Source organism: Lasioglossum baleicum, chromosome 15 (assembly GCF_051020765.1).
Source record: "Lasioglossum baleicum chromosome 15, iyLasBale1, whole genome shotgun sequence".
NCBI lineage: Eukaryota > Metazoa > Arthropoda > Insecta > Hymenoptera > Halictidae > Lasioglossum > Lasioglossum baleicum.
The window spans coordinates 6,371,300-6,396,649 of NC_134943.1; the positions used below are offsets into that span (position 1 = coordinate 6,371,300).

At 42.4% G+C, this 25,350-nt stretch overlaps 2 protein-coding genes across 13 annotated transcripts in view; both read right to left on the minus strand.

Moving 5' to 3' along the window:
• Positions 1–9,916: 9,916 nt before the first annotated feature.
• LOC143216294 (copper homeostasis protein cutC homolog) lies at positions 9,917–12,842 on the minus strand. The gene has a single exon (XM_076439209.1). It carries the CDS (start codon positions 12,072–12,074, stop codon positions 11,361–11,363), a length of 714 nt encoding a protein of 237 aa, XP_076295324.1. The 5' UTR covers positions 12,075–12,842; the 3' UTR covers positions 9,917–11,360.
• A 317-nt stretch (positions 12,843–13,159) lies between these two features.
• LOC143216287 (uncharacterized) overlaps positions 13,160–25,350 on the minus strand; it is a 77,433-nt gene continuing 65,242 nt past the window's right edge. For 8 of the 12 annotated variants that reach the window (XM_076439200.1, XM_076439199.1, XM_076439198.1 and 5 more), the window contains 5 exons: positions 25,136–25,312; positions 20,972–21,286; positions 19,358–19,618; positions 13,936–14,069; positions 13,163–13,869 (listed from right to left, as the gene is read on the minus strand). In XM_076439200.1, coding sequence (XP_076295315.1) covers positions 13,686–13,869; positions 13,936–14,069; positions 19,358–19,618; positions 20,972–21,286; positions 25,136–25,312 — 1,071 coding nt within the window. In that variant the 3' untranslated portion in view covers positions 13,163–13,685. Of the gene's footprint in view, positions 13,870–13,935; positions 14,070–14,458; positions 18,227–19,357; positions 19,619–20,971; positions 21,287–25,135; positions 25,313–25,350 lie in introns of those variants that run through there. The other 4 variants (XM_076439189.1, XM_076439188.1, XM_076439194.1 and 1 more) reach the window with 4 other exon arrangements.

Here is a 25,350-nt window from a genome sequence, read left to right on the forward strand (position 1 = left end):
TTCCAACGTAGAGGAACATGCAATTAATGTATATCTGTAATATTTTCTTAAATTAAATCAATATTTCACAAGAGAACAGTTTTTGTGTGGTGAGTTTTTTCCTGTAACTTAAAAGCATATCGTGCGTACAATTAGCATGCAGATGGACATTGTTAGTGGCAACACGTCTTGTTCGCGATGTGTTAATAGCAGTAATGAACAGGATCCTTACAAGGACTATACGATGTCATTTTGCTAGTCTCGGAACGGCGACCGGGTTCATTATATTCGCAAAACTTGTTGCCTTTTAATATGCGTGGATTATTCACGTTTTATCTACAATTTGAACTCTGCTCTTGAACTTTTAAACGATTCACGAATAACGGAGGACTTTACCGACTGACGGTAACGATCACTACGGATTGGATGAGATTTTGGTATGATTTATAATTTTTGCAATCTCGATCTTACTTCAAATACATACATATTGGTTACCAGTTCACAATGGAGCAATATTAATCACAGTAACAAAGAAACATGCCATTCCACGCTAGTCCCGTGACGTTTTCGCATAATAGCTTTTTTAGTTGTTTTTTTCTACGGGTTTCGTGTAAGTTAATGGCGCGACAGGATTTACAATGCAAATATTTTCCGTTGTACATTTCCTATGCCCGTGACCGTGTCGAGGTCCAAATGCTCGTGGGATCACGCGACAGATTTACACAGGGAACGAAAATATCCTCGACATTTTTGCTAGCCACCGTGAGTCGCGATTCGAATGTAAATTTCCGGAATTGATGGCCAACCTGTTTAAGTAATTATCGTTGTTTATATTCAGGGTCAGTGTAGGATTCCTTGGCAGGAAGTAACAAATTATGGAGGCCATATTTAAATCTTTGACACGAAACATGTTGTCACATTCCCGAATGCTTCATTCAGGGATCGAAATAATGCTTCTTCTTTCTAGGCTACTTTCTTAATTTTTCCATTAAGACTGCTGTTTTATTAACACATTACCGACCGCTGATTATTGCATAATTTTGAAATATCTATGGTACATGTCTAAACACTTTTTAATGGAAAAATTTGGAGCAATTGGAGCAATTTTCATTGTGAACTAACAAGTCACCCTCAATAACGTCATCTAATACTTTCATTTCAGATTGTAATGTAAAAGAAAATTTCTATGCTTTCTTTTGGAAATCCTATTAATAGGCTTTCGGTAGGTAAAGTGTCAGGTATGCAGAAATTCAAAAAAAAAAGATACCGACTAATTTCGGAATTTTTATGTAAAATTCAGTCCGAATGCTAAGAATAATAGGCCTGTCGCAAAACAGAATTTTAATTTCGGTATTAATAAAATCATTTCCATAATACAAAAACGATTTTAGACGAAGTAGAATTATGTTGAAATTCACGTCCCATTTTATCGGTCATAACTAGACTGCGGATCTTTATGCAAAATAAAAACAAATACAAATTTCTTTCTTCTTTTAATTTTTTTTATTAAACTGGAATTCATATGTTGATGTTCTTCAATTTTCTAAATATGTCCACTGCTTTAAATTGTGCATAACAATTTTTGTTATAAATGCATAAAATCCGCAGTCTAGTCATAACAACCAGACAGTGTCTAACAATAAGACATGTTCTTGTGAAGAGACCGGGATCGTTCGTTTACGACAACGGCGGAAAGCGAAACTGTTTTCCATCGTGCGTGCGCGTTCGGTGCCATTACGAAGAAAGCGTGCTGTATAACAATCTGCCGTTGGAATAGAAAATTCGTCGGCCAACCAATAGCACACATTTTCTTTGGCACGCTATACTGTCCAGTGGGACTTCGTTCACGGCGCGAAGTAACGTGGGAAAACAAACAGTCTACGAATCCCATTGTCAGACTAATTGAACAATTATCGCAGACACGGTGGCAACAAACTCGCCACGAAAACCGGATAACTAGATCGTGAAGATTTTATGCATTGGCATTCTTCGGATACATTGTCTGCATAATTCAACGAGTCACGCGAGCATTGCGTGTTCGAGTACAAACACAGACAATTTAATAAAGAAGGCAGTGTAACGCGATCTGCAAGATTTTCTTGAGACAAAGAATATGTATTTGATAATAATTTCACATAGCTGATTGAAAGAACAAAATTTAAGTAGTGAAAGGAATTTTTACGATTCCAGAAATTTCCAAAATTTTGACGAACCGCAGTCTGCACTCAGTGCAACGACGTCAGTGTTTGAAGAGGCTCTGCAGTGTATATTAAACATCGTCCGAACAGTTCCGAGAAATCGGTATGTTTGAAGAATTTCGTCACGCAGTTTGACGATCGGGATCGACGCCGGTCGACCGCGGAACTCTGAACCGGATACGAGAGAAAAATCAAGAGTTGCAACTGCATCGAGCATTTTTTCCAGTGCAGTAAATTATTACAGCACGCTCGAGAAAGAATTCCACCGGACCTAAACTAGCTCCTAAAGATAAACGTCATTGCAAAATAGCAGGAGAATATTTCTAAAACGATTCTTCTCTTCGAGACTGTCTGTTCTTTTCTCACGCGGCCGACCATGACCGTGCTTTTCGACTTCGCCGAATTCTCGATGAGAAAAAGGAAACCTTTAAATTTTCGGAACAGTGTTTATTTTAGAATTGCTACTAAGAAGGAAAGTATTGAGTGTCTTTTAACTGCAGCACGGTAATTAGAGATCTATAGTATCTTTTCACCACGTGTATGTCCTCGTGCCGATACAAAATAAATTTTGGTAGAGTCTAGAATATTTGCCGGAGGCTACGGATAATTTCACAGCTGTCCAACTACCTGAACGACACACAACAAAATGCCTACATTCTTGAACGATAGTCTCATAAAAAATAACGTAGACAATTTGGTACATCCAGCGGTTTTCCTTACTGCGACGTCCTGATATGAGGCTTACGTACATCCGCGATTTTTCAGGAAGTTATTCGAAGATCCGAGAGAAACCCAGAAGTTCTTCGTTCCGAGTAATTAGAAATTCTTGTACTTGTTGCACCGAGTACACAAGAAACGTTACCGAGACAGAGTAGCAAGTCGGTGTTAGTGGCATTAAGTGGTTCCTCCGCATGTCCCCATAATGGACGCGTTCTATTGTGCTCCCGGTCGAAGAGAACGTCACTGACCGCGCAAGAAAGTGGAGCTTCTCGAGCCCCGGACACCGGAAGTGCGACGAAAATGCCTGCAGGAAGAGGTCGACGAACAGCTGATTGATATTCCTCAAAGGACTCGTCGCACTGATTAATTAGCACGTTGGGACTCATCGGGATTCCGTCCGCGTGCGCAAATTTCGCCCGAAATTATGCACGAGTGGAAAACAGGTGTACCGTCTGGCAATCACTTTCGGACTGCAATCGCTGGTGCATTCTCATTGTATCTGCACAGAATACGTTGGGACTATTTGTGCAAACTGAATTCCTTGCTTAAATTAGATTAAGGGAATTGTGTCACGTTCAATAAAAATTTATTTGGCAATGTTACAGAGTAATCTATTATTTTAATAGTACAGCGGTGGCGTTGGTATACGAAGAGTTGAAAATGCGCTGCCATTTTGCGAGCTCGTTGTACATGCATAAAAGTCCACTTATAAATTGAACGAATTGATATCCTCGCACGAGCAGATCGCGAACACCCTCCAGATCTGCATTGCTAATGAGCTGGTGCACCGGTTGCCGTAAATTATGCAAAGCAACGAAATAGAAATTACGCTGCGGGGGCGTCCATCTGGATTAGACAGAAACGGCACTGGCACAGAGAACTGGCAAAACAGGAGTGGTTATTCTACGCCTCTCAGCCGACCTTTGGACGCTAAAAATCATTAGATAATTCTTGTGGCAATAAAATGAGTCAACTCATCCTTCAAAAAGCCAGAATTCTACCAATTGTAAAAGCAAAGAAAAATCTTAGAATTCCAGGCAGGCGCTCGGTTAGAGAAGCAAACAAACAATCGGAAGAAGATAAGCAGAGCCGCGAAGGCTGTTTGCGGAGGTGGATCGATGGAGTATAAGTGTCCTCAGGAGATTACGCGAATTACAAAGCCGGCAAGGACTCTCGGCGAATGTAATTACGAACAATGTCAGGCTGGCGCGAGTAAGCGGCGGAAGCCGCGTAAGGACGTCGCCCGAATTACGTGCCCCCGCGAGAATTTATGCAATTTGCCAGTGTTGCTTGGTGTTATGTGAAAGTGTCGCGGCCGACACCCGAGATTCGATTCGCCATTCAGCTTTCGCGACGCGAATTCCCTTCCGTCCGTCTCTTACATAAACCGGTAAAAGTAAAACTGTCCGGAACAGTCCGCCACCACCGACGCCGTTCAAGCAAGATTTTGCTTCTAAACGCGTCGATCGTCTCAATCGACGAGCCAGGGGATCAAGAAGGGGGAGGGGGGATCCACGTGAGAAACGAACCGGGAGTACCGTTAAACGATCCGGTGCAATCCGAGGAATCTCTGTGTCCCGGCTTTCCATGCCTCGCGACTGCGATAGACACGTGCCGGTTAGCCTTTATTTATTTATTTATTTCCCAGGCTCTTTACCGCAAAGTTTCGATGAAAGTTCCAAGAAAAGCTTGGAATTCAACAGAGCTAATGCTTAACGCTGTTCGATAATATCCATATGCGCAGCCGAGGCGAATTCTGAAAGTACCAGATGGGACTGATTGATCTACATATTTATAATTCCCTACAGTTACTCGAATCGTAAAAGTATTTCTGCGAGACTACATATGTACAAAATAAATTTTGCTAGTTTTCACACGAGTTAGAGGTTCGAATTATCAGAGTCACTTGCAAAAATTGGCAGGTATGCGGATTACGTCAATGGAAACCTGAAGACTAAAGACTTTTTCTATTTATAGATGTCTCAAAAAGCTGCATAATGCATCGTTAAATTTTTCAGAAGCGATCCGAAGGAAATCTCTGAAAGTCTGCCACACAGTTTCACTGTTGCATTAAATTATTATTTGCATGACTGTTGCTCTCTCCACTTTCGTATGTGTATTTTCTCCAACCACACGTGTGAGACAAAAATCAATTGTCATTATTATTAGATATTCTTATTTTTTGCGAGATGAATAGAGAACCGTTTCGTTGGTCCACTTCGTTTCAAGAACAGGATGTGATTCGAACAGTTTAGTAGGCAAATTATGAGTTTGATACGTCCTGGAATTTTACAAAATATAGCTGAATGACGTACGAAAGAGACGGGATAATAAGGATAGATCGAAAACACGCGGCAGCACGCGGAGACTTCCGGCGTGGCGGGAAAATATGTTTGTAGGTCGCTCGAAACTTGCTGTTGACGGCGAGCTCCGTAAATCACGAGAGCTATCGAGCAGATGACTTTCACGGTTTTGAGGAGAGGTGAGTTTTTAGGGCATCCGAGAGACGGGTCCACGGGCCGATCGCGGCCAAACACCTGTCCCTAATTACCGACCGAGACGAACTTCTTTGAAGAAACTTGAACGACCGCGGAACACACTCAAACCGATCGAGACCATTCGGTGTCCTGATATTTCGTTGACACTTTCTAAATGGCATTTATTGACCCGATCAACTGCAATTCTAGTGACGCTTTAGCAGCAGAACGTGCAAATTTAAGAAGAAATCGATGAAATTTCTTGAATCAACAGACCAGTCCACGTCCAATCAACGACCAGACAACAGTCGCCACAACTCGAGTGTCCTGATATTTGGCTAACACTTTCTAAATACTGAGTGCTAACTATGGCAACAAGTGCTTTGGTGTCTCGATACACGTCACGGAATGTCCACAAATTTTTTTTTACTGGTGAATAGCAGAAAATTAGTTCCTTCGATTAGTAACAAATCTGTAATGTAGATATATTAGATTTGTATGGATTAGTTTACAGAAATTGGAATTGATAAAAATGTTCTCGACTCCGTTAGACCTTCTATCGCATCCCAAAGAAGATGGGAAAGAAGATGTGGAATGATGACGTTTTAAAAATGTTTAGTTGAACATATTTCTGAACCGTCTGTGTAAAAATAGCACAACGAATGAAAACGTCTTTGGGACACCCTGTACAAGCATGTAGGAGGTTACGAGGAGCCCGTGGAAAAGCAGGTCAGCAAGTCTATTCCACCGAGCACAGCAATATTCGGCTGATCTCACGTGATATCACTGATCGTGCGATATCACGACTCCGTTTTTCGAATTTGATACTCAAGCTTCCTTGGTTACACTTCCTCCAGCATTGCGATTTCGTAAGAGTAGCGCGCGCAACGTGCACAAAATCTGTTATGCGAACGTTCCGCGTGCCGGCATGCTAATCGCGACAGGAGAACGCCGAGACCACGTTGGCGATAGAAAGCACGCAGGAAACAAACTCTGTATTAAAATCAAACCCTTCGGTACAAAATCGAAAACTCTCTTGAACATCCTCTGTTCTATCGAAATTTTTTGTTTTATTACTTTAGGTGTTTACTTTAATTGAAAAATCAGGTTTTATATCAGAATAAGAATTTATTCATTCGAATAAAAGAGAAATGTATTTTCTAGTATATTTCACTTGAGAAACAAGTAGAGAATGAAGAAATTAACTAAACTTGTTTAGGAACTTGTTATGAACAGGCACAGATTTATCCAACACTATGGAAATTACTGCAAAGATACCAGACGAGACAGTCTTGCAATTGGCACAATACCGGTCAAAGGTTAAACAAATTACCACTATGACGAATCAAGCAGAATCTCAGCCAGTTTATGATTCTTCTTACGAGCAGTGAATAAAACGCTCGACGTCACAAAAATCGTATCCAGGCTCGGAAAACAGGGGATTTCCATGAAATGTCGTGTCACAAACTCGCGGACATTTACATAACGAACGTTCAACGTTTATTTCTGTCATTCCCGATAAAAAAATCGCGGATCCGCGAGATGACACGCGCGAGACGCAAATTCCCCGTTTCCTGAATGCGTTAGCAATCATAAACGAGACCGGGTTTCGCACACCAGGATGTCGAATGCTGGCCACACTGTCACACTTGCAAACACATGATCACGGTCCTTCACCAACAATCAAAATCATCGAATGACAATCAATTTTGACAGGACCCTGTCTCGTGAGTTGCGCGTAGAGAATCGTTTGAATTCGCAAGCCGGATGTGTTTCGCGGTCCATGGGTGAGCACAGGTGGATAAATTAATTGTAATTTCGGTGATTACCGTGCGCGAAGATTCGTCGGACACGGAGAAGGTGGAATGACGAGGCCGGAGTGCACGGATCAGGACGCCCGAACCGTCTGAACGTCTTTCTCGCACTGAGAGACGAGTCTCGTTGAGCAATAACGCGCAGACACCGGCAGTCCACTGACACACGGTACATAGTCGAGGACAGAGGTTCCCAGCTGGGTCGCCAGCGACCCCAAACGGACACTCGGTTCATCTCACGGATTAATAAATTATCGTTATCATCACCGGACCCGCGATACCTTGGTCTACTTTCCGAGCCCGAAGTACAATGGGACTGTCATTTACCTGAACACTCTATTATTGACGGACTATAGCATTAGTTCTAATGTCCTCGTTTTCTGGCCATTTACCTTCGGCCGTGGACAAGGTTTCAAGGGCGCAAACCGCTTTATTTAGTGTGGATAGAGTCCTCAAGGTTTTGGTGCTTTAATACGACGACTAGAAAGTTTGAGCAAATTTTATAAACACTGTGTTTCCATCTGTTCTCTGATTAACAAAATAAGATGAATGAAGTATCTTATTCATTAAAAACACGATGCCCGTAATTTTTAAACCCATTGTTTTATTCGTGCAGCTGAATATACATAGACGTATGTTTGAATCGAGGGGTAGTTTGTGAACATATACTCAACGGAGATTCTTCAGGCATTGCGATTATCTCACCTAAATTATTTCCTATCGTACCATTCCAAGAAGTGTATTGGCAACAAGGAAAACAAATTAAACTATCAGCATATACGTCCAACCGATTTATAGCTTCGCTTTTCGTTAGTTCCAGTAGTTCGGCGAAAAATGAGTTAAGTAATTTACGGTACACCGTGTTTGCGCTAGATAATCAAGGTAAGCGAATTAGGTTAATTCTAGTTTGTTCATGAGATATTGACTTTTATATAACCGCAAGTCTATCTCACGCAACACGCTAAGGGCTAATATCACGCACAACAGTTATGGACATGGAATTGTCATTCCATGAAATATTTATATTTCATTCGATCGAAACGTGTATGGAATTCCAGTTAATTTTGAAGATATGAATGATTGTGGGAGACGTGTTTTGAAAGGGGGTCGCCGAATAGAAAGGATTGAGAACCTCTATTCTAAGCTGACGCACTTCACAGGTGTACGAAGCTGGAGAGCAAACACTATCCGCTGGTCAACTCCACGCGTCATGGGCGCCGGCGCTGTTATCCCACCCTATGGGAGGGGAAAATTCAACCCCCATCGTCTTCTTCTATTTGGCATCGATCCCCGGCCACGCAACATCCGTTACACACAAGAAAGAATTTCGTGACGCAAATATAAAGAAGAAGGAACGTCCACAACTGTTCCTTGCTCCACCCCATATTTGTGCATTTATGGCACATTATGCGTTGTTAGCAAAGTAATCTATGAAGAATTGTATAAACCATTAATTAATACAGCAGTGCGATGCACTTTCTTAAAATCCAATTTAAAAACCATTTGGACGACCAATTCCAAATGATTTCACTCTTGAAGCTATCGTCAGCCTAATAAGCTTATCGGTGATTGGGCTACGTCCAAACGAAGCTCAAAATTCGAAAAGAAATTTTTCGAAATCTAACCAAGGTTCGGGTCTAACCTTTTCATCATAGATATTCGTTAGTGAACATGATCCAGCCAAGAGCGAATGAAATCGCACGAAGTAAGGAACATACTGGACAACTAAAAATCGAGCGAGTCAGAATGACTATCAGTCAGATCGACGGTGTTAGAGTGATCCCGTGACTTATCCACGAGATTTATGGTAATCAAATTCCAACAGACCGACGCCACTGTCCGTGCAAATTGCACACGCAATAAACACGGTAGCGGCCTCGGTCCGATGTGTGCGTGACTCACGCAAGATTTGCTCCTCGGCGCACACGTTCTAAGGCGGCTTTCGATTCGCGAGTTAGTCCGCGGTCCCGGGTCGGGCCTGACCCAGCCCGGCCCAGGCCCACATCGCACTTTTACCCGACAGGCCGACGCATGCCCGTGTCGTGTGTGTCGCAAATCGAAAGTGGCTGCACTCGGGCCACAGCAGTGCCGTCATCTTCCGCGTGCGAGGGGTCCCCGTTGGCCCCGCCGATTGTGCAAGTGAATGCAATTCAAAATTCGCCGCGGATCCGTTGCGACACGCCTGTGTATTTGATCGACGATCGAAGAACCACGATCTCTGCCGGATCGCTTTCGGTTTGCAACCTTCACCGCGAAATTGTCACGGCTGTTTTGGTATTTTCGCGAAATCTGCAAATGTTTGAAATTGATTAAGGTTTAATATTTGGGTGGAAGACGGAAGAAGTTTTTTTATTTTGCGATTATTATGATTTTATACCTATTTTTGTCCTTTGGGGAGAGTTAATATATACTATGAGGTTTATGTGCAAAATTCTTTTGCATCTAAATGACGCTTTCATGTTGCTTTGCATTTATACAGTTGAAGATGGTTGCTCATCGTTAGATAGCCTTGTGTATGCACTCTTATAATGCATACAATTTAATGGTGGGTAGTTTTGGGCGTACATTAAACGCTGTTTTCTAAAGGAATTATTACAAAGCAGCATTATTGCAAATAATCACTAATCACTAATAATTGTCCGAAAAATAATTCGACCCTACGATTTCCCACTAAGTTCTTCATGAAATAAAATTACTGTCTCAGAACAATTGAAACGCACTGATCTCGTAAAAAGGAACGGGAAACAGAGCTGTCATCTGTCAGCTTGTTCAACGATCAGTATGCAGGCGGAAGGGCTCAAAGATAATTTCATCGGTTCTGAGTCATCGAATGATTGTGCTCCTGGGTCCCCGCGACACAAAATCGTCAATCCCCTAATGCATAATTTCTAGCACGCAACAGGGATGCCATTTGCGTGAGCGCGTCGCGAAGCCATTGCGATTCGAGTGTCAACGTTAATAACGTCTGCTAGTCTCATTGGTACGCAGCCGAAGGATGCATTTGCATCTCTCGTGTATAAAGATATCACCATAAACCCGTGAAAATAGTTCTGTTCCAATTAATCGACAAATTTCGAATCACGGAACAAAAGAATCTTTCGACCGGAAAGACTCCTTTCATTCTTTCCTCTTCTTCCGATTAATTAGGCTATGTCGTTTTCACTCGACTTTTCATCGCAACTCAATTTTTTCAGGCTTTCGAAATTGCTAATTACTACTTTCTTCGGTTCGTTTTTTATTTCGCTGAGCGATTAAATAGTAGAGTCACAATTATCTGAAATATTCATGCGTTCTAGAAATTTTGAGCAACTGCAATTTCTTTTCGCGTCCGAGGAAAGTCGTACGCAACAGCACGCGTTTGTCTTCGCAATTTATATGTAAATCGTGCTATTTAAATCTCGACGATAACCGTCAGCGAGTTCACTAGACAGCCTCCGTGCTCACAGTGGAAAATTTTATTGCGCTGTTCCCTTTTTCTGTTCGGGAGAACAACCGTTCGCCCGGATTTCACTTTTACCACTCCGGCGAGCGAATGCGAATTTTTCAAAACGGTGACGAATCGTCGCGCGAGCAAATTTCACCGGCGAGATGAAATTTAAGACCATCCGATGGACCAACCAAAAAAAATGATCGTTGATTCCATTTGTAAATTCTATGTAGTTGGGATGCATTGTTCTATATTTATGTTTCATGTGTAAAGTATAAAAATATTCATCAGATGTGTATCAATTCACAAGAGACTTATTTTTCTACCACGACACGATGACTATGAAGAATTTTACGTCCTCGCGAACTGCATTCGACGAATTCTTTCAATACTACCTGGCTGAGGTCGTAAACGCAGCAGGTGTCCAGAGGTAAAAAAGCAAATGCTGTGTACGTTTGGTTAACAGACACTAAGATAAGTGTTCCGTATCTGTTATAGGAGAAGGGAAGCAGATGGAAATTTGCCTCAACATATTAATTAATGCTCAATTGACATTTTACTATCGTGAGAACACTTTATGGCAATAAAAATTTTATTGCAGTGTCCCTCGATTCTAATTTATATTTATATTTTAGAACAGTGTATTAAAAACTTACTTATCTTTCTTATAATCACATAGAATAGTTAAAATAATTTAATCCTTTTGATTAAAACAGTAAAAAATACTGGCGAATGATTACTCCAATTATTCAGCCACAATCGATACCATGTCTCGCACGAGATCGCTATCAGTCACCATAACAAAGCTCTCCTTATCAGCCCCGATCTTAATTTTATTCCCACCGGAAGTTACCATCTTCTTCTTAGCGGACGCATGAAATTCCACCGCTCCGGTCGCCATCTTGATCTTTGAAATATTATCTACAGTGATACCAGAACCTGGCATGATCACGATTCTATCACCAGCTTCACGAACCAGAGTCTTTATAATCTCCAAACCTTCTTGAGCAGTGTCTTTCTGACCAGAGGTCAGTAGTCTTTCGAAACCAAGTTCTATTAACGTTTCTAACGACCTCAGAGGGTCAGTGACCTCGTCGAAAGCTCGGTGAAAGGTAACTGGCAAGGGACTGGCATGGAAAAGAATGGCCTTGCAGAATTCAACGTTGATTTCGTCGTTTGAGGTTAACGCTCCGAAAACGAAGCCGTATGCACCATGGTTCTTTAGGATTTTTAGGTCCTCCAACATCACTTCCATGTCGTCCTTGGAGTATACGAAGTTGCCAGTGCGTAGACGGAGCATCGCGTAAATTGGGATCGATGAGAAGCTCTTGATCTTTTTAATTAGGCCAGGACTGGGGGTTAAACCACCCTCGGAGAGGGCTGCACAGACTTCGAGGCGCTTTGCTCCGCCTTTGATGGCGTTCCTTGCGGATTCTAGGGAGTCCACGCAGATTTCCATCTGAAATACTTCACTTGTCTAGAGTTGCAAGAATTGTTTAGCCTCCTGACTTCTTCAGTAATTATTTATTAGACGAGAGAGGAAATTCTGTTTGGCTGAGAGTTAAATATTCGTGATAGAGAAATGCTACTTTATTTTATCTCGGAGGAATTGACTATTTTGTAATAAAAGATTTTTAAGCTTCTTTTCAATATACCACAATCGTAGTAGATTTGATTACTTACTGTAAATATAATAAAATGTTAATCGTGAGCACAGATTAAATCCAGCTTCTTGCAGTGAAAATACTTACGATTTTATACAGAACGAGTAAAGTATCTTTAGTTGCAGATTTGAACAACGGGAGTTGTAGACAAGGTTGCCACTCTCACAGGTTGGTAACGAAAAAGGGGAATGATACTAATATTTTGTTACTAGAACCGAGAGAATGAGCTGAATGTTTGAAATTATTTTACGAGTACACACTTTGTAGACTGATAATAGAATTTGAACTGAGCGTCTACCGTGATACGAAACCTGATAATTATCTGATAAGCTCGTACGAAAGAAAACAGTGAAAATCAATCTGCAGGAACGCGCGTGGCAATGAAGATGGCGGACTGAGGTGATTGAGCCGCCATCTTGAGAAAGTCGCTGGAGGCTTGATGACGATAAAATCATTCCCGACGTAATCTTACCTAAAATCGATTTCTAAAATTGCTGGAATTTATTCTTTAATTGCATAATTTAATCGTTCGCAACGAAAATCGTTTGGAAAATGTGGCCTTTAAATAAATTGTAACTAGACTGCGAAGCTTTATGCTGACTCTCATTTATGGACTTCGTTTTATAAAAATTAAGATGGAAGAAACATTTCTTTCATTGACCAAATGATTCTTTATACAATATTATTTATTCACTATTGAAGAGGAAAAACATTTCTATTTGGTTCTGGCATTTTTCAATTGATGCAGAAAATTTTTATTGTGCACAGAGATTCGCGATCCAGTTATAATTATGACGGATGCAACATTCCGTCATGAAAGGATCTAGACCGCACAGGATTGAACAACCGGATGAATAATCACAGGACACCAGTTGATTTATAAAGCGCAATGAAATTCTGTATTATACAACACGTGTGATAAACTAATACCAAGAGTTATACAAGTAAAAAATAATAATAATAATAATAATAGTAATAATAATAATTATTATTATAACAAACATTTAAGCGACATTTATGAAATGGGGCATTGGCAAAAATAGGGTCTAGAGGTAAAGAAATAAAATACTTTAAAAAAAGGACAGGAGAGCAGGACTAAAACGGGGGTGTTGTCCTATATTCAGTCGCGATTGTTCATCTGGTCGATTTCCGATCGACACAGTCCATTCGAAGCATCGGTTGGGGATCTAGGAGAAGGTTACTGGATCGCAATTTTAGTGGATCGATCGATCGATTCCGCAATAAGGCCCGCGGGGATTAGCTGGGGGCGGTCTTTGGAGAGCTAGAACGATTTTCCATGGGTTTAGTCCCCGAGCGGCGACCGGTGTTTCAACATCGCCGACGATTCACAAGCCGGATCGGCGCGTGCCATTTTCTTCGCTCTGTGATTAATTAAAACGATCCGCTCAGAGATCGCCGTTCGAGACTGCGATCGGCGCCGGACTCGTCGGGTTCGATGCGCTCGTCGTCCATTTGTTCTTGTGCGGATCCACGCCGAAACCCTCGTCGTAATTTCCCCGTGTAATGAACAGTTGCTTGAAGTGCGGGATGCAATACAGTTTACCATTGTTCAAGGTGAACGTGTCCATCCTGCTCGAAAAGAACAAATCATTAACTGGACGATCCTCTCAGGCTTAGGATTTTTAGATTCGTTACCTCAACACACAGTTGCACTGCAGACATCGGAAACATTGTTTGTGGAAGATTTTGTTATTCGTCTCCACCTTCTCCAGGGGATAGACTTTCTTCTGGCAGCTCTCGCAGACATCCGTACAGCTCGCCTGAATCTCCTGTATCGTTTGTCGGGTTCAAAGAGGAAAAAGAAACAGAAAAGAAAACGAAAAAATAAAAAAACGAACCGAGAAAAACAGTTGAAAGAGAAAGAGAGAGAAAGAGTCGACAGGGTGAACACATGAAGGGATGGTCGTGATGATGAGAGGCTGTTAGATGCTTCGGGGATCGGTGAAATACAATTTTCCCTTGTTAGCTATGTAGGCTGTGACACTTATGGAACAGTGGGCGCTGTTTCGGCTGAGAGCTCGAAAATGGCATACTAACGAAGGAGCAGAGTATTCTCAAAGGATCAGTTATTTTGGATCATTTTTCCCAGGAGAATTAATTAAGTATAAATATTCGTTCGTTTGGCGTGAACGCACTACAATATTCGCATCAGTCATCATTTCGTCAGGATGTGCCCTTTTATTTATCGTTTGCAATACGATCGTAATAAATCGTTACACGTGAAAGGTAAAAGGTAAAGAACAAGAGTACAAGTCGCTAAAAATTATACAATCCCAAGACGCAAACGAGGGTCTACGTGAAATAATAATAATAATAATAATTAATAATCATGTCTCGGTGGAGCAGGCCGGGAACCAAGCGCGGTTTCGCTTCAAAATAAATCCCACTCGCGGACATAGCTTGTGTGTGTGAGAAAAAGACAAAGATAAAGAGAGAGAAAGAGAGAGAGAGAAAGAGAGAGAGAAGTGTGTGTATGTGTGTATGTGATATATAAATATTCTCCTATCCGCCGATCAACAACAAACAATCGCGCTCGCGTGGCTCAAACAACAACGGTTTCCCTCGTTTAAGACAAAACTTATTGCACTGAAAAATTGATCAAGGGACGAAGCTCCTCGGGGGGAAAGAAGAAGGGTGGATCGCTCGATTAAATTGTGTAGAGAATATATATATACGCATTTCATAGAATCTATACCCTTCGATCTCTCTGTGTAATACTCGGAGGTCTGGTTTCTTTTGATTAAAAAAATCACTAATGCCTCTAAAATCTTGCACCTGACCCGGCTCGTCGAGAGCGGAACCCTGAAACCCTGTATCGAATCGATAAGATCGATGCGATCCTCTCGCGACACTCGGATCGATTACGCATCATCCTTCCCTCGTGCCAATTCGACGGAATTATAATAAATAATCACGCAGAAATCATCACAAAATTCTTTATCTTCTAGGATTCTGCATTCATAGGAGCTTCGAGCATTAGAATCTGCGTATTAACAAGAATTGTTAATATGTTTCCTTCATTATAACTCCTCCTTCATTGCACATTTGTTTAATATATTGAATATATTATTAATTAGACCAACCGTAATTCAGTCATCTTCTCACGTGTCATACAAATCCAGTGGTTTCGGAAAGTATTTGAACGCTGAATTTCCTACTTTTTATAAATTGTTAATTATAGATTGTCATAATTTTGGAACAATAAAATCGTAGTAAAAATTCAGAGTTTAAACACTCTTCGAGAAATAAGAAAAAAAATTGCAGGATCTAAGGAATAAAACTGGTCAAATTTCACCCGAGGAGCGAACGAGGGTTAGATCTAGCATTTCAAGGGCTTGATCCACGATTCATGGATCCAAGATCATCAGGTTCAAAATGTTCTTTCGTTGGGGTCGACGATGGTTTCACGTCCCGACGTGGCGTGCTAAATGGTTCTGGGGATTCGATATACACGTCGTTTTTCTATACCAATGATAAATATATATATATATTATATATATAATATATTTTTAAGTATTACGAGTATGTTTATGCGTACTGTGCGTCCGCGTTAGCAATGCTGAAGGAATCGATACCCGCCCTCCCGCCGGGTTTCACGCATTTCTTACTGCGGAGGACTCGGAGGACAACCGGGAGGCTGCCCCGTGTATCGTCCACCCACTGAACATCATTATAAAAATTATAAAGAGCCTATTTTCCTCTGTGGGCGCTCGCCTCGCGGACTCAAAGAGAGGCCGGTCTATTCCCTAGGGAAGGAACGAAGGTTTCCGAACTGTGTTTCGTTCAATTCACTGGCTGGATCATACGACGAGGAGCTCGAAACACCTGTCACACCTCTAGCGATCACTCTTCGATCGTCTCATCGCTTTAGGAAACTCTCAATAACATTTCTCAACGGTCCCAGCAATTTTTCAACAATCCTTCTCGGTCTTCTTGCAATATAAAATATTGGATTGGCTAGAAAATCATTTTACAGATAAGTTACATCTCAATAATAATCAGCAGATATAAAAACAAAGATGTTTAATCTCGCACAAGTTCAATAATTCTGCCTGTATGTTGTACAAATTGCTAACATAGAGAAATGCGTATTCGAGAGTGTACAGATAGAACAGTCGGTTTTCCCAGCGACGAGAGAACGAAGTGAGGTTCCCGGGGACTCTAGCGATCGATGATCGATCATTTAGCATCCCTGTGATTCTTTGGTTCCGCTCCTATCATCATTCTTTGCACCCTGACTTTTCTACCGGCTGACGGTCCCCGATGTCCTACGTCTAGCAAGCGGTAAAAAGACTCGAAACTCTGTAAAGCGGTCGAAAATGCTCGTGCATTTTACACTTTACAGTGACTCACAACACTTGTTCGAAGTGTACACGACGTGATTTTACGTGGAAGCATATCGTTGCACGCGAGTCTACCTTGCGTCTCTCCTCGGTCGCGACGTTTTTCTATCATACATTTTTCACCGAGCTGCGACATCGAATTCTACTTAACTCGAACAAATCTCTGAGTCACTGCGCACCGAACTCTGGAGAACGCTTCTTCTTGTATCTTGTCGCTTGGCACTCGCAGAGATTTCTAATTTTCGAGGGAACGAAGCCCGTCGCGACTTTTGGCACCCATTTCTGACAGCCGATTTGCTCTTATCGCTTTTATTTTTTTGATAGTGGCACGAGGTCACTGGTTCCGAAGGGATTAAGGGTTCGACGATGTTGAATTCTTGTTTTTTTTTTTTGGCACGAAACGCGGCGTTAGGCAGTCGTTCCACTGTCGCTGGAGCTTTGTTCCCTTGTGGGTCTCTCGCGCAAACTCCCTCGAAAAGTAGTACAAATGTTCTCGTGCAAAAAGACTGGCTTGAAAAATTGCACCTCGCTAGTTCGTTCGCTACTAGCTGGATACGTCGAGCGTTGGAGTAGTGGAAATCGCACTGAGAACGTTTAGGCACCGCGCTCGGTTAGACCGTGGGTACTTGGTGGACCCAAGCTTGCTGAGAGCTCAAGATCTTCGTATTCTTAAGCCTACTTTGAGTTCGAGAGACTCGGGATACGCTGTACCTAAGTTAGATTAAGATCTAAGGTAGTTGAAGGCTCGAATTGGTTAGAGAACCAGCTGAAGACCCAAAAGACTGAAAACCTAGACTAGCTAAAGGCACAAGCTAGCCATAGACTCAGGTCGCTGAATGCCCAAAATAGATAGAGACCTAAGGTAAGTAAAGGCTCGAGCTCCTGAAGACTCCGATTAGCTAGAAAACTTAAGCTAGTTAAAGACTCGAACTAATTGGTTAATGACCTAAACTAGTTGAAGACCCAAAAGGCAGCTAAGTACCTAGATTAGCTAAAGGCACAAGCCAGCTAGAGACTCAGGTTACCGAATATCTAAATTAGCTAAAGATCTAAACTAGAGAGATCCAAGCTGGCTAAAAATCCCAAGAAGCCAAAGACTCAAATCAACCAGCTAATGATGCAAAGACCCAAACCAACTAGCCAGGATCAAACCCAAGGTGGTACAAACAGTTTTCCGAAGAAGCCGAGCGATCAGCAAGCTCGGGGCCACCGTCAGCACCGTCAATTCCATCATCAGTGTGCTAGATCTACAGAGTTTCGTGTGCGGAACGCCCGACGTACCCGCGCGCACGCGACAATGTACACAACCTACGCTAGATTCGCTAAGAGAACGCTTGTCAGAAAAGACCTCTAGAAAAGAAAACCCAGAAAAGATCAGTAAAAACCGCACGATGATCCGGACAACGTGGTTTTCACCATGGATCAAAACGCAAGATCCCGACGAGAGTTTGTGATCCTCGCGTGTCGGCGTGCGTTTTTGACGTTCTCCTCCGACTCTCTCGGTGATCGTCCCGGGTCATCATCATCGTCGTCTCGCGTGTCCGCTTCCTTCTCCTCGGATCCTCGGCGTATGTGGTTCTTTACTGTTCGCGATCAACAGAGAATCGATCATGATCCAGAGTCACCAGATCATCGTCCAATCAACACTGCAGGCGCTTAACGTCAAGACCAAAATGCGTAGGCAACACGTCAACGCGTGGAAACTAGGTAGTAAATCATGCTTGTGTGTTTTCGTATTTTTGGAAAAATATAGGTGATACGAGCGTAGTTTGTTTCTTTAATCTTCTTCGAGACTATGCCGTTGTCTTTCACAAAGGAAATTAGTGTCCCAATCGCTCGAATCACTATGTTGCAGTATGTATGTACAATATACACCGAGAAACGAAACTGAAATCTGTCGGCGTGCGTCCTCGGGGTCTTGCGGAACTCAGAAATCAGCGTGCACGCGGCTACAAACACTGTCCGCGGGTAAAATTAATAACAAATCATATATGTCGAGAACGCCAACTAAACACTGGTGCAACAATCGAAGAACGGTGTCCGGTCAGTAAGCGACACCGTGGTGAATCGTGCTTTTAGAGACACGCACACACGCACACACAAACGCACACGGTTGTAAATTAAGAAGTAAACACTGTGGGGAAACAACGATTTTACGACACACCATGCGGAGAGAAAACACACACGACAAAGAGGGTTTGGAGGGTGTGGTTCGTGTGCTGTGCTGGTGTGGGGATGAATGCCAGGCTGCAGTTCCCGCGAAGTTAATTAGCTTTTTACATTACGTGAAAATATTACAGTTGCGTTTACACGGCTCGGCTTGGAAAAATAAAATCATGTGAATCAATAGTGCAAAAATGTTCTCCAGATTTTGTGTAGTCTTATATTTAATAGCGAAACCCATAAAAAAATTGACATAATAACCTCAAAGAACGCAAAACAATTTGTAAATTCTCTAAATTGCCTCGAACAGTTCCTCCTCCAGAAAATAATTGAAAACGATGCAATCCAAGGATCCAAAACGATAAAAATCCCCATAAGAAAATCCTCAAGGAAGGGAGAGCAGCTCCAGCAGCCAAGAAATTTCGCAAGAACGGCATCGACAGACCAGTCAGGTGAAAAAAGATGCGTGACATCGTGTTGTATAGTTTTCAGTGAATGAGATTTAATGGAGGGCGATGAAGGGAGTCTTTCTACGAGACTTGTGTACTTACCACGAATCGATTGACTTTGACCTTGTTGGTGCGCGGAGATTCAGTCTGTTGCGAGCCGAGGGATTCAAAGCGGGCTCTTAGACTGCTCGCAGATTCTATGCTCGATTGCTCGCCGATATTCTGCGCGATCTCCATTTCGGCGATGTGCTGGTTGCTCGACGTGACCGATTTTGCGTCCGTCTCGTCCCAGTGCTCGAACTTCGCGCAAAGAGTCTTCGCGCGCGCTGCGTTTTGCGCTTGCTTCAGGAACTCGTCCTCCACCTGTAACACCGGGTTGTTGAATTTTACGAGCCAGGGAAAGAGAGAGAGGGAGAAAGAGAGAAAGAGAGGATATAGAAGAACGTGTCGATACTCCGACACGACGCTGTTAACACGCTCGTGCTCGCACAAACGCACGTTTCTTCTTTCTAATGAAAGCGGAATTCATTAGTACCTGAAACGCTTGCTTGCTCGTTTCTCCGATTACGGATATTGGAGAAAGGACTCTTAGATATATTGTTATAGCTATAAATAAATTGTTTTAGCTGCTAACAAATTCGTTAAAATAAATTCGTAGTTGTGAACCATAGAATTTTGACGAATATAATAAGTAATGCTTATCCTGATAGAATATCCGAATATTTCATTTAATTGTTCTATAATATGCGAAATGTGTAAACGATCCAGGGATGCGTGAACGATACCATCGGTGCTAATTATAAGTAATGCAAATTCCTCGAAGGAAATTACAATGCTTATCCCGAAAAGGTATTAGCTAGTCAGTGTCATTAGTTGGTAGTCTGAAGTAGAAATGACCGATCTGAAGAAAGTATAATACCAGTCATTTATCACATTCGAGTGGTAATACGAGATTGATGCGCCGGTTGATAGAAAGTTTCTTATTCTTGTTTCATCTTTGTTGCGTCCGCGTGCTAATTGAACGGATGCCTCGAATCACTGTGTAAATACTGTGATTGCAAACTGACGTAGCTCCAATTAAATCAACTCCTTCGTTGGCTAATCTGTTACATTCGATCTTACAGAGCGTTCTAAGACCATGATCTTCGCGGCGAAATTATCATACAGGATATATGTATAATTTCGGGCTCGTCGGCGATCGACGTTTTTCCACCAGGTGAACAAAATTTAATACTTTAGCACGTTGAATACTGGGAGACTTGCAATCTTAAATCTCATCAAACATACTGAACATTCATTCGTTTCTAAGGCTTAGTAATTTTGTAATTTTATATTGTGTTAGACTAGGATACTGGTCGTTTATAAATAAAAATACTATCGTTATTGAAAAAATTAAATCATCGTTGACAAGATTAATTCGCATAATTAATTTGCTTGCTATTTAAAATAATCGAGAGGCTCAGAACGGGCAGGAAAATTTGGATTTCCATGGCAGAAATATTATGATAAACTTCGGAAATGTAAAGAAGCTTATTGAAGATCAAACGGGAGACGAACAAAGCGGCGGTCGCACCTCCCGCAGTCTGAACAAGCTCATACATATTCAATCGGCGAGAATCTCGAGGCACCATCGGCTAAATCTTGCTCACGTTAATAAACGCTACCATTTTTCATACGGAGAACAATGAAGCTACGAGTCGATCGACGTAAACGAACCTTATCCGAAGCTCGCACGTAGTTGGGATCCCTTTCCTCCGTGCTATCCTCGCCTTCCGATTCTTCACCCTCTTCCTCCTCTTCCTCCTCGGATCCTGACATGGGAAGCTTCTCATATTTGTCTTCTGGAGGAGGTGTGAACCGTTTCAGAGGCTTCGGGAATTTAGGTACCTCCTGCTTCGTTGCGTTCTCTTCCATCTGCCTGAAGATCGACAGCATCTTCCTCGCAGTGTCTGTGTGCACCACCTCGTCCACCCTGTCCTCGGCTCGGACCACGTCTGGATCACGGTAGATCTCGCGCTCGGGGGATTCCATCTGCCGAAAAGATCCATAGATATAATGACCGACCACTCAACATCCACAAACATTACATAAAATGATATTTAATCAATGTTTAACCATTGTATTGGGTTGGCAAATGAGTTCGTTCGGTTTTATGAGTGGAATAAATCACAAAAACACCGAACGAACTTATTTGCCAAACCAATCCATTCTGCAGGATGAAAATTCCATAAGATTTATTTAATTGAAAAATCCAAAAATCGATATCGATCCCCAGACACAAACAGGAGAGCACACACGATTTAATTGAAAACGAACTACCAATTTCTGCTAATGAACATCAAACGAAACTGAACAATGAAAAATTAATGCAACAGTCTCGACCGAGCGGACCATTGTTTTCGAGATTGTTAAAAAGGGTACCTGCGCCATTCTGTTTCCCAGGTGGGCAGGTTACGGACACGCACGGTATCATTCGAACCGAAACACTAATTTCCTGAGCGTTTAACCTTTCGAGCGTTCTCAGGAGAATGAGCACACGGGACAGCTTTTCTTCGAGCAAATTACCGAGTGGAGGCAAATGAATAAGTACGGGTGGAAGACGGAAGAATTCCAGCGGGCGTTTCAAGCGTGGAAACGTCAGACGGGGCAGGAAATCAAGGGATAAAGGTGTTCCTTTCCAGGAACGGGGACTGAGTCACTGAGTGCAAGAGAGGCGTTCTCGCTCGTCTACTACCTGGCAAGGTAGATACACGAGGCAGGGCCCGATGACAACGCAGAACCGCCTGTGGACAAACGCGTTTTACGATATTTTACCTGAGACAGTCTGCGCCACGAGCGAAACATCGCGTCCAGCATGGTCGCCACCTCGATCAACAGTGATGATCACGTTTCACCTTTCCGAACGGAAAAATTGATAGAGCAACAACCACGGAGAAAGCTAATTAGTTCGGGCTGCTCGCACGAATCTTTATTAATCACGTTTCGCCGCTTGTTATTTAGAAAGAGACGTACGTATATATCGTCTATTTGCTGAACGGAAAAAAAGATTTCATTTACAGAGTGAAGGAGCAGTCTCGCCGCTTTAGAAACTGTTGAGGGACACCTGTTTATGGATCCTTTGTGCCTCGAGTAGGAGAAGAAAGTCCTATTTTTTCCCTGTTTTCTGTAGGTACGAGAGGGGTGCGCGCTTTCGTCGAAAGGAAAGCGTTGGTTTATGCATATGCATACGCATTCGCGCGTCAACTGTATCGACTTTGTTGTACCGTTACACCGGGGCGAACAGAGACGAGAAAGCTGCCAATTTTCTGCGACGATTACAGCGTTTACTGTGTTCCGAGGAATGGAGAAGGGCCCAAGATTTTTTAACCGTGACCTGCTGACAGCAACTCTGATTCTTAACCCTGGAATGCTAGACTTTCTTACTGATCATGATTTAGGTTTAAATATAGGATTTCGCACTTCAGGAAACAATAAAAACCTACTCCAAAAAGTCTAAATACTTTGAAAAGATAGCTCGGTAAAAGTATCGTGCAGAAACGTACACCAAAAATTTCGAATAATTTCAGAAGGTAATTTACAGTTACAGCTACTTTTTTTACATACTTCTTTACCCACTTATCTCAACCATAACCGAAACGTCCGCGAAAAAATTCACGAAAGGATAAAGACCGGAAAGTGGGACATCTCTAGCTCGACTGTCAAAAAAGATTTAAAAAATCCTTCATGCTTCTGTAGTTTAATTTCCAACATAATTTTACACAGATGAAGCCTATACCCTAATATATTCACTGAAAAATGAACGGGAAAAAGTGCAGCATCGAAAAGAATTTGGATACAGAATAACAGAAATGTATCTTAAAAATTCTCTATCATTCCACTCATCGATATCATAATTTCATTCATTGCGTAAGGAATAAAGCTAAGCGAAAAACGATTTGACAAAAGAAGAAATAGAAGAGGGACGCTTGCATCCGCCATTAAAAAAATTCTTCCAAAAATTCTCAACCCAGCTACAATTTAATCCCCACTAATTTATCTGATATAATCGTACTCACAGTGTCTGAAAGAAGCCTAAACCTCGATGATTCACGGAGAGAGACGTAAAAGGGGGACAGCGTGACGCCTTCGAGGAGAATCTCGCCTCGAATGTCGAACGCGTCTCGCACAAGTTTTACTCACGTTTGCGTTTCGGGTGTCCTTCGTCGTCGCGGGACTGCGGCCCATGTAAAAACTCACTTGGCAAAGAGTTGTTCCACAGAAGAGAGGAGGAATCGAACAGAACTGAACTGAACTGAACCGAACTGGAGAGAAGAGAGAGCCGTCACACAGAAGGGAGAGAGAGCCTTTTGTCTCGGAGGGCTGGCGAGGTCCGAACTGGCAGCAAGCAGCGTGTTGCTATGCCGTTCACAAGAGGAGGACGCACAGCTCTTACTGTTCCCCCTCGTGAGTTACTGGGAGGGCCACAGTGGTCTGCGAGGCCTGCTCTCTTCACGAATGGAAGGATGTAGGAATACTAACGGTAAAAGTATGGCTGCTGACCACTCGAGGGGGTTCAAGGACAGCGCTGGAATCAAGTGGCGGCGGCCACTTCGCGGGCTTTCGTAAGCTTTCGCAAACTCTCGTGGGCTTGCAGGCCCACAATCGACTCCGATCGCTTGTTTTTCTCGTAATTAGCAACCTCATTACTGCAAGAGTCCCTGATGTCACCGTGATACTTGCCCGTGGCGTTCTGGGGTCCTCGACGACCCGCAATTCCTTCATTTGTTGCCTAACCCCCGTTCGAAGTAATTTTTTCTAACTGAAATAATGTTTCTAGAGTGCTCTATGTCCGACCTATCGTTAAGCACGTCTAAATTGAAGCGTCTTCGAATTTGGCTAAATTCGCTATAATTTTGTGGATTTAATTACACGTCCCTGGAAGAATATTTGCGCAGAATCAAACTATTGATTTATGCAAATGGGAGACATCGATTTGCATAAATTTGCCGACATCAGACTCCGCATACGTAAAACGACAATTAGAAAGACACCTCTTACATTTATTCTTGTCTTGCATTACTCTTCTATTCTCAGACTTAACTTGATGTTAATTCGGCGACCATAATAGCTGCCCTCCCCACTCCATCTCCTCGGGGGCCTAACAAACGAGTTCCAGGAGTGGGGTGGACAAGTATAATGAATTCCAAGGCTCTTCTTCCAAGGAACAGGCTATGATATAATCTCGTTGCACCGAGCTGAGTTTTGACACACTTCGGTCAACACTGATAGCTTGACCAATCAGCAACACTTTCTCTTGAGCAACGACATGCTTAGGCAATGAATGTATTCGATAAAAATAATCAGAGCTCGATACAATCGTCTGGAAATTTATTTACGAAATGATGCTTGACTCATTCAACAGTGATTCGGAGTTATCTAGTGCAGCTGAACGCTATGAGTCGGTCGATATTTTAATGGAATCGATAATGCTGGTGAGAAAGGATCAATTGAGTAACTCTGACAGGTACAATCCATGCGATTAGGATCGAGTAGAGCACCCAATCAGTCTTGGGCGAATGAAAACTCGTGGATCGACGAGCACAGCTTTTGTTAAGTATCAATCCATGCATTGTTTAGAAGTGACTTGTGCTGTCAAGGAACTAGTCTAATTAACCCTCTGTAACCTTGCTGATTTTTTTACTTGACCCAGCAGTAGTACACCAAAAATTGTTACAATACTTTTAGATGCACAATTTCACTACAGTAAAATACTAAAATACAGAATGTATGATTTTGACGAAAGGTGTTACAGAGGGTTAAGGATTAAAATCACACGGCAATCCTGTTACACATGAAATCGCAATCATTAAAGGACACTCTGCACTCGATAGAGGATCGAACCTTGACTTGACCGTCTCGCGGAGGGGTAATGCGGAACTGCTTCCGATGTTTTTCCGGTTCCTTGTACGACTCGAAAAATTTGAATTTGTTCGATATGTCCGAGGTCTCGACCTGAACCTCTGCGGTGGTGTCCGAGCTGCGCACCACGTCGTCCGAGACTTGGCGGCCCATGAATGCCTTATTCGCACAGGTATCAAACGATTAACCAGACGATT